Source organism: Zonotrichia albicollis, chromosome 3 (assembly GCF_047830755.1).
Source record: "Zonotrichia albicollis isolate bZonAlb1 chromosome 3, bZonAlb1.hap1, whole genome shotgun sequence".
In the NCBI taxonomy this organism is placed as follows: domain Eukaryota; kingdom Metazoa; phylum Chordata; class Aves; order Passeriformes; family Passerellidae; genus Zonotrichia; species Zonotrichia albicollis.
This window is the reverse complement of record NC_133821.1, coordinates 62,081,187-62,090,435: the sequence shown is the minus strand read 5'-3', so window position 1 is coordinate 62,090,435 and position 9,249 is coordinate 62,081,187. Positions and strand designations below refer to the sequence as shown.

Here is a 9,249-nt window from a genome sequence, read left to right as displayed (position 1 = left end):
GTAGCAGCTGGAAATACACAGCTTTGTGGAGATTCCATAACAATGCACACATTTGCTGGATGTGTGAATGAGAAGACACTTTTCAAACATTTTGCACTTGTAGAAAGCTGCTAAGGGAAATTCACCTATCCTGCAACTTTAAGAGCTGCAGTTGTGGAGTGCAAGCACAGAGCAGGAAGCACTTTGCTTACCAACAGCTGCTTTTCTCATGCAGCAACTCTCTGACCCTGCTGGAGGAGTACACTTCTACCTGATAAAGAGAATTGGCAGTAAGCTAGAAAACAATCAAAAGGGCTTTTTTCTTCCCCTCCCCTGCCACCTACTGCCTGGAGAGATTTAGAGAGAGTAGGACTTCTATGAGGAAAGGAACCACAGCCCGAAGCTGCTGTACTAACTTCTGCTTGACACTGCATGGAAGCATTCAGGGAGCTCCTCACCCACTTCCTCCACAAGTCCAGAGGACAAGAAAACAAAAGCACATTGCCCTGCCACAAATGAATGAGGTATGTTTAACATTGATGCCTTCTTGTGCACAATCTGGTCAATCCAAAGGGCACTCATTCTTCTAGTGAATCACGCTGCCAAATTACTTCTATCTCACTGTTGTGCTTTCTGAACAGTTGCCTAAATATGCTCCTTGCAGGAATTCAGTTTGCTTTCATTTCAGATTGCAAATAAAAAGTGAAACAGAAGCAGTAAGAATAACACAAATTTAAGTATGTGCTTTTATTTTATACTTTCATGGCACATTTTCATTTGTAAACATTAAATTACCAGTCCTCTTCTTCATATGTTGAAAATAACCACCAGACATTTGAGAGAATTACCTGAGATTAAAAAGAAAAAAAAAAAGAAACAAAAAAAAGGAAAGAGAGAAAAAGATCTGGCATCTTTTACATTACCCAGATACAGTACCATTTTAGGAAGACTTACAAAAGGGAATGTTTTCCAAAATAGGACGGTTTTCTTTTGACTATAAAGATATAGAAAATACATCAAAATGCCTTGGAATGATCAGCCTTATTAAGAGTATGTGGAAAATCAAACAATTGTTTGATTGATCAAACTGTTTCAAGCAATTCCATTAACACACAGCTGCAACACTGCCTCAGTCCTGCAGCAGCATGATATCCACGTTGTCATGAACGCCCTGTAAAAGCAGCTCTCCTTGGTAAGTGATGATCTTTCGTCGTTTTGCCGCCTTAAGCGTTCCCACCAGGGCTTCAAAGAGGTTGGCACACTTCTCATCAGCAAACAGCACACCAAATTTCACGCTCACTTGTCCATCAGCATCTAAATAAAAGACATAATGTAGATTTCCTTCAAGTTAGGAGATTCCTGGGAAGATAAGGTGGCACAGAGAACACTGAAAGCAAACCCCACTGTGTTTCCTAGTTTATTTGGGATCATATTATGAATGCTGATGATAAACACTAGGCAGAACTCCTGCCTACTCTAACTTTGCCTTTCCTTACAGAGATTTGTATCAAGGACCATATATCTGTTCTGTTTACTTTTATTGATGACTTTCTGAAACCTATGTCAAGCACAGGCTATTGAACATCTTTACAGCACTTGGAGGAAATTACTTTTAAATAATTAAAATCCTAGAATATCTCAAATTGAGGGAGACCCAGAAGGATAAAGTCCAACACCCTGCTCCTCCAACCTAAATCTAAACCATACATTACAATATTTTTTCACAATTTTTCCACTCATTAATTTTTGAGGGTCACATTGAAAAGGCTGCAATGCAAATTTTCACACAAAGCATAAATTTAAAAATATATGTTAAAGTTATGCTATTCCTAAAAAGCAGATGCAGTCATAAAAAATGCAAGATGTACATATGCATTTAGGTTTTGAAAAACAAGTGGAACTGAACAAATGGCACCAGAATTGACATATAGGAGCAGGTAGCATACCCACAAACTACACAAATATTTGTAAAGAAATAGGAGTTTTAGCAATGAAAGACAATCTTAAGAGAAAATGGCACCTTCTAAGCAAATTTAAGGAAGTTTGGAACTACACATATAACTCCTGGATTAGTTTTAGGCATACAGACCAATTTCTTCCAAACAGTAAGATCATGAACACAATGGAAATGCATGAATTCTGAAGCAAAGAAGTCACCAAGGAAGGATGTGGAAGGAGAAGTTGCAACTTTCTTCTGTGGTGACTGTACCAAGTATTGAAAGCCTAAAGAAAAGGTAACTCCTGCAGCTGGTTCAGGAGCAGGATTTCAGGCCTCCATCCTCTCTGCTGCAGAGGTTTAAATGTTTCACTTCATAAGAGAACTACTTTAAAGGACGGAACACAGGCAGTACCTTACAGTCCAACATGAAGTGCATGCGCAGGTTTTCAGGTTACCTGCTCATCTGAATTTGCCATGCTCTTAGTTTGATGAAACATGACTACATGTGTATGACACGCATGCATGGTGACATCTATGTACATACATGTATAATGTGACCACATCCATACAGAAGTACTACAATACTTACTTTTGGTTCCCAGCCGCCGAATCTCCTCAACTAAGAGGTTAATTTCGTGTTCCACATTCATTGTGGTCTAAAAGGAAAAAAAAATTACAAACTTCTTAGGAATCCTGTAAATCCTTTGCACCATTCTGGCATGTTCTCAGTTCTTTAGGAATGTCAGAACACTTCATAAATCCCAGCAGCTGGGAGATGCATGACTACAGGTTAATGTAGGATTTTAGTTTTGTTACATTCTACACACAAATAAAAAGAGCCAATCTCAAAACATGACAGATGTGAGAAGGTCAAGGAAGAGGAGAGTTGTTTGTTATAAGGAATGAGCTTAAGCTGCCACAGAATCAGAGTAACTCACTAACATCACACGTCTTCAGGGGCGTCGCAACTTTCCATTGATGGCCTCAATCTAAATGGAACATCTGCCTTTAAGTTTCTCTCTGGAATATGTGGTAGATTTGGTTTCTCAAACCACACCACGGCTTTCTACATATGCTAGGAAGATGTTGCTGGTTCACAGACACACATGGTGTCTGAAAGGACAGCAGCTCCTGCATACCTGCTACTGAAAGCAGAACTGATCCAAACTATGCAAATGACCTATGGCAGTCATCATTTTTGCCACCCAAAATGATCCTGAGAATCTACTACGCTGCCAAACATAACCTGGGCACCTCTTTGCCATGAAACGCAGCAATTTGCACCAATGTGTACCAATGCCTTGCAACAGTTTAGCCATATGTGGCACAGCATATGGCAGCACTACAGTCACACACAACATTACTTGGCTACAAAGCGCCCGAGGTTAACAACTGCAGATGCCTGAACGGTGTTTTTTTGTGGAAAGCAGCATCAACACAATGAAACCTATAGATGCTGAACTCCTCAAGCAAAAACTGGCATTGATGTAAGTACAACAAACTGGACATCACAGACAAAGCAAAGCATGAAATGCAGCCTCCATGTGTGCCAACAATGCAGCCTGGAACAAAAGCCACTGAGAGCTTCTGGAGCTGAGCACTTGCTAAAAAGGGCTCAGTGAGCACTGAGACCCACTCTGTTGTTCAAGAAACTGGGATTTCTGCACTAGTATGAAAGTGGAGTTAAAAAATAGACATCTGAATGCATCACAAACTCTTCCTAAGAGAAAAGCTTCCCCTCCTTTCTTTTTTTATTGAGTTTAAATAGTCAAGAGTGACACAGTTCCACTTCCTGACCCCTTATGATTTACCCAAGAGGCAAAAAAACCTTTGCACCAGAGTCTGATTTTTAGATCCAAAATTCACATGCAAAAAAAATGTTTTATTTTTAACATGTAAAAACTGAGCAAGCTAATCATCAGCATGGGTTTGGGGCAAAGGCTCAAGTGAACCACAGCTTCATCCCTAGTGCACGGTACCAGCAGCACTGCGTCGGATGTCAGCTGCAGACCGACAGGTGACATTGAAACTGGAGGTGCTGCCGTGGGACCACGGCTGCAAAGGGCAGGACAGCAAGGCTGCACAGCTGCAAATGCCTCGGGTGAACTCCACAAACTTCCGGATTTTGCTGGATTCCACACTAAACAGAACAAGCCAGCAAGGAAAATATGACCCATCTCTTAGAACGCTTACACTCCCATTATTTGTCAGACTGCCGGTTTTGATATTGGTCATCACAACGGCATAATTGTCTTCTCTTTAAAGACGTTCTTCTCACTTGAAAGGCTCTTTTTTACATTCAGCTCTTTAAATTCACGCTGATTTCTAATTATTTTTATACATGTACATCATCGATATAAACAGCATTATTTAAAATAAAAAAAGGCAAATTCTACATTATTAGGCAAGACTTTTGAGATCAGAGAAGCGTGGCTGAGCAAGGAGTAGGGATGCTCAGTACTTCAAAACTTAAATACTTGCTTTCTACTGTAGATGCTCAACACACCAACTATCAAAGTGTGTTGATAGTTAACAGCCCGCTATTAGACTCTGATTCTCCTGACGCCAATGCACTGCTGCAAGGCAGTATATCGGTGGTATGGATATTAAACTTCTCCTTATTTGGCAGAAGGACGGCGAATCGCTGCGAGCACACACACAGCACACACACACATCTGTCACCCACCGCGCCCCTGTCCCCCGCAGGCACCGATGGCCCCCGGGCCGGGCCGGACGGCGCTGGGAGGCAGAGCGCGGCTGGCTCCCCACAGCCCGGCGGGATCCGGCTTCCGCCGCCGCCCGCGCAGGGAGCCCCGGGAAGCGGGCCCCGCCCGGGAGAGCGGCACCGCACCCGCTGCCCGGGCAGCGCCTCTGCCCCTGGCACGGAGGGAGGGAGGGAAGGACGGCTCCCTGCGCCGCACGGACGAACGGACGGCGGGCTGTCCCCGACCCGCTCCCGCCCGCCGCACTCACCCGCTGCCGCTGCCGTGGCCGCTCGGAGCCGTGGGGCAGCGCCGGGCGGGGCCCGGCAGCGAGGGGCGGGCGGAGGTGGCTCTGCCCCCGCCGGGCCGCGCCGCCTCCCGCGCTGAGCTCCACCGCCCCGGGGCGGTGCTCCCGGCCATCTTGGCTCTGCCCGGATGGCGTGCTGTGGGAGAGGTGCGGTGCTGCCCTGCCCTGCCCTGCCGGGACCCCTCTCCGCGTGCCGTGCCAGGGTTAAATTCTTCCCGCGGCACGGGCGCTAGTGGGTTTGCTGGGTAAAACGCCTTCCAAGGCCAGCCTTCAGCAGGTACCCCTGTTCCTGTGGGCCAGCTCTCTGTAACTTACCTTGTTGCTTCAGTCACTCTCCGTCACCGTCCCATGCCCCGTATGCCTCATCTCCGCTGGCTTCCCCAGTGACATCATGCCACATTCTTTAGGACCGCCCCCCACATTTATATTCTCCTAGAAAACTAGTTCTCCTTCCAAAGAAAATGAACGAGCTAAATTAACACCATTTACCGTCGATAAAGTTGTATTGCAGCGTGTCTATGTTTCCATTCAGCGCCCATATCCTCGCACCCTCGCACGCTGCAGAAAGAATGCAACTTTTCTGTCTTGTGTCATGGCATTCACTTCTACTCTTGTCTCTCTTCACCTCATAGAAACGTTTACGTCCTCTCTCAAGGACTCAGGCATTTCAGCTGAGAGCTGCACCAACTCCTACAAAGCAATGAAGCTGCCGCCAAGCCCCGAGTCAGAGTCAAGGCTCGTACCAAGGCTGTCCCAAAAATTCCCACTGCCACAGCTGAAGGCATTGCCATTGCCAGCTGTCTCTCCCACCTCCTCACCAGGCATGACTGCCCCTAAAGCAGACTCGACAAAATAAACTATTTCCAACCCTTGCAATTCACAGCTTTCATGCGCTAGTTTCTGAAGGTGAGGCTCGGATTCTTTCACAGACTGTGAGCTGTGCCATGTGCCGCTGGTCCCTTATTACATTCTCCCATCCCAGGTGTCAGGAGGAATAAATAGGTGATGGAACCTCAAACCACTGCAGCAAGCCCTGCTAGGGCTCAAACCTGCAGCTAGATAAATTGATTTGCACAGTGGAAATGATGCCAAGAAGATCACATTTTTATCGCTCCAGGGATTGTAGTCCAAGCCTGTTGCTTTTCCAAGGGATTTTTTGGATGGTGTTTTCATGAAAAGATTAACTTTTCCACTGAATAATCACTATCAATCAGTTGCAGAATCTTTGGTAGTTAAAAAAAAAAAAATACCATACTGCTTTCTGGTTTCAATATGCTAACAAAATATTTTCTGGAACAGATTAGATATTATGATGATTTTACATCAGTAAGGACTGCTCTTTGCAAAAAAAAAAAAAAAAAAAAAAACAAAAAAAAAACCAAAAAAACCCACACCACCTTGATAGTTAGGAAAACAAGATTGAATGGAATTTAAATCTATCTGAATTGGGTCAAAAGACATTGAAAATTCCCAGGAGAATGTAGTATCTGAAGAGCACTGATGCTCTGTGCATCTGATGCCATATGTGCATACTGCTTTTCTAAGGTCTTTTTTATATTGGCTGACAAAATGCTAAATGCTACAGTAAAAAAAGGTAGTTTTTTAAGGTAGATCTGAGATAAAGCTTTTAAAAGTGAATCTGCTTAGTATGTTACAAAATATGTAGAAGATTCCAGTCATTTAGCAGTATAGAGTAAAAGTGCTTATCTTCTGGTTTTATTGTTAACTACATGCTTTCAGTTGCACATAATCTAGATTTCCTAATCATCAAAAAACCTCACTACATTTGCACAAATAATGTAGGCCTTTGCATAATGTGATTGTTATTATGGATAATTTGTTTGATCAAGTAATAGTTTGTGACTTTTCAGACTAAAGTTAATATTTTATACTGATGATGAAATCTATGTTAAAAATTCTTTTCAGTTTTGACTCATAGACCCTAATTTATAAGAAGCATTAACTATATATCTGAGAAAGATGAACAAAACTCTGTAATTCCTCATCTTGTTTTCTTTTAACCCATGTTTTTGAGTAAACCTAATATATTTTTTTAAGTCTGTCTTTTGAAAAGGAAGTGTTATACCCAGATATTTGTCTCTAAGCATCAGGAAATTATTGAAACACTTTTGTTGCTATTTATTTCATTACCCTTCCTAGTAATGTAGTGTTAAAATAGGTTAATAAGAAACCAAAACCATCTGTTACCATGACAATTAAGGTAACAGATACTGGCAAAGTACAAAAATTAACTGGGCAACATCAGAACTCAATGACTGATTATCGTATTACAGGGGCAGCAGCAGTGAGCAGGAAACATGATAATTATGGAGACGGTGATTTCCCATCATTCCGTGTCCACAAATTGATGCTGTTTTTAAAATGAAAGAAGTGCAAAATTGTCCTTTACAAGCTCATAGGATGGACATGGAAATATTGCTCATACATATTTCATATAACTGGTGAAGGTCATCATCAGACTCATAATTCATTACGCATTTTAGCTGTATAGGAGTGCTCCCTAAAACTCAAGAGATTCTGCCTTAAAGCAGACTATTCTGATTTGACCTTCCTTGGCATCTCCCTTCATTGTTGCTGTCCCCCCAGATGCCCATGAAGGCAGCCAAACAGAGGAATTATGCACGATGTAAAAAACATCGCTTGAGAACAACACAGTAGACATACTGCATCTGATCAAACCATCAATTTAACTGGACATTTTGCCTCCAGCAGGGACCAAGAGAAGGCATTTGGAAAACAGTGCAATCAATGAAAACTATCGGTTTTTCTCCTGTCTCCTGGCAGTTACTGGAGCAAGTAATTATTCTATGTTCTCCTTTCTCCATCACACTCCCTAATTTAATCTCATATAAGATGAATGTGTCTCCATGTTGCTGATCCTTCTTGTTTCTCTTTATAATTTTTCAAACAATTCTGTGTTAGTTTCTGGGACTGAAGTAGCAGAACTGTCAGTATTACTCAGCATGTGGGTATAGTATATACAAAAGATGTAAGGATGTTTTCTGTTTTGTTCTCACTCCCAATAATAAAAATTCCCAACATTTTACTTGACTTTTTGAAAAGTCCTAAGAGCTATGCACAATGGTTTCAAAAGCTATTTCCAAAGTGGTAGTAATTAATTGTTCTGTTATAGATAATTAGGATTACTCTCCTCACTTTGCATTTTTCAGTACCATCAGGTATTTTACTGGGTAATTTAAAATCGGATCACACAAACTCCATCACCTCTTTCCCCATGCCTTCAATGACAGCTTTGAACAGCACAGAAGGTCCAAACAGAAATGGTACTGAGTGCACTAGTCATGACTATCAGTTACTACCAGCTTTACCTCTTTGTCTCCTTCTGCCTTTCAGCTGTTCATTGATTCTGAATGGAATCTGGATAGCTTCTCACCCCATGAGAAATTAGCTTTATAAAAGTACCTAATGTTTACAGTAAACACGTGGTAAACATATTTGTTGTTACAGGTTTGTCCAGAGACAGGTGTGCAACACCATTAGGGCCAAGCCTGAAAAATGTAGGAGAGAGTTACAATGTCATTTGTTAGCCATTTATGTAGTTTTCCAGCATATATTAACTAGAGAGTCTCACTTTACTAGTATATGTTGATAACCCATGCTGTTCTTGTTTTGTATAATAATGTTCTTTTTAATTTTTTTGTATTATATGTACTTATGTGTAGGCAGGCATATGCATCACATGTGCACACACAGAGTTTTCTGTCAAGATCCTCCCCAGCTAAAAACTGTTAGGACTGACACCATGATTGCAGATTTCACTGTTAGATGAGATCATCTTAACAGCCTTCTTACATAATCCAGATCTTACTTTCATCAACACATTTTTGTTTGACATGTTGATGTAGTAGAGACATCAGTTCCTTCTGCATCAGTTCCTCCTGTGTCTCCTTCCCTTGCTTTCACAACAGTAACTTGTACCTGCTCAAAGTGCCAGATTCTCCTTGCTGTCTCCAAAGGTGGATGGAAACTGTGGGGCCGTGATTCAAACAGGAGTGTGTGGATGTGTCTTGTCTTAGCCCAGCCCCATCAGGTATCCGTGCCATCGACCTGCCCTGAGTCTCTTCTCACCATGGGTGTACTGCACCCATTGCACAGGTGTGCTGTAGGACTGGGACTCAAAAGCCACATCAGCCCAGGCTAAAACAGGTCTTAAAATGGTTTAAAGATTTCAAGTGGTAGAGGATCTACTATGCTCCTTATTTCTGTGGACTTTGTAACCTCACAGAAAATGTTAAAATACCTGCTTCTAGAATATGACAGGGTCCTTGGGTACAATGAGA

At 42.3% G+C, this 9,249-nt stretch overlaps 1 protein-coding gene across 3 annotated transcripts; it reads right to left on the bottom strand.

Moving 5' to 3' along the window:
- Positions 1 to 696: 696 nt before the first annotated feature.
- ABRACL (ABRA C-terminal like) lies at positions 697 to 5,335 on the bottom strand. Of its 3 annotated transcripts, none has more exons than XM_005489238.3 (3): positions 5,243 to 5,335; positions 2,508 to 2,574; positions 697 to 1,293 (listed from the first exon to the last, which is right to left on the bottom strand). In XM_005489238.3, exons 2-3 carry the CDS (start codon positions 2,566 to 2,568, stop codon positions 1,109 to 1,111), a joined length of 246 nt encoding a protein of 81 aa, XP_005489295.1. In that variant the 5' UTR covers positions 2,569 to 2,574; positions 5,243 to 5,335; the 3' UTR covers positions 697 to 1,108. The 3 variants fall into 3 exon arrangements, with proteins under 3 accessions (XP_005489295.1, XP_074393741.1, XP_005489297.1); XM_074537640.1 differs by lacking the exon at positions 5,243 to 5,335 and adding an exon at positions 4,892 to 5,047; XM_005489240.3 differs by lacking the exon at positions 5,243 to 5,335 and adding an exon at positions 4,605 to 4,847.
- Between the last annotated feature and the right edge of the window lie 3,914 nt (positions 5,336 to 9,249).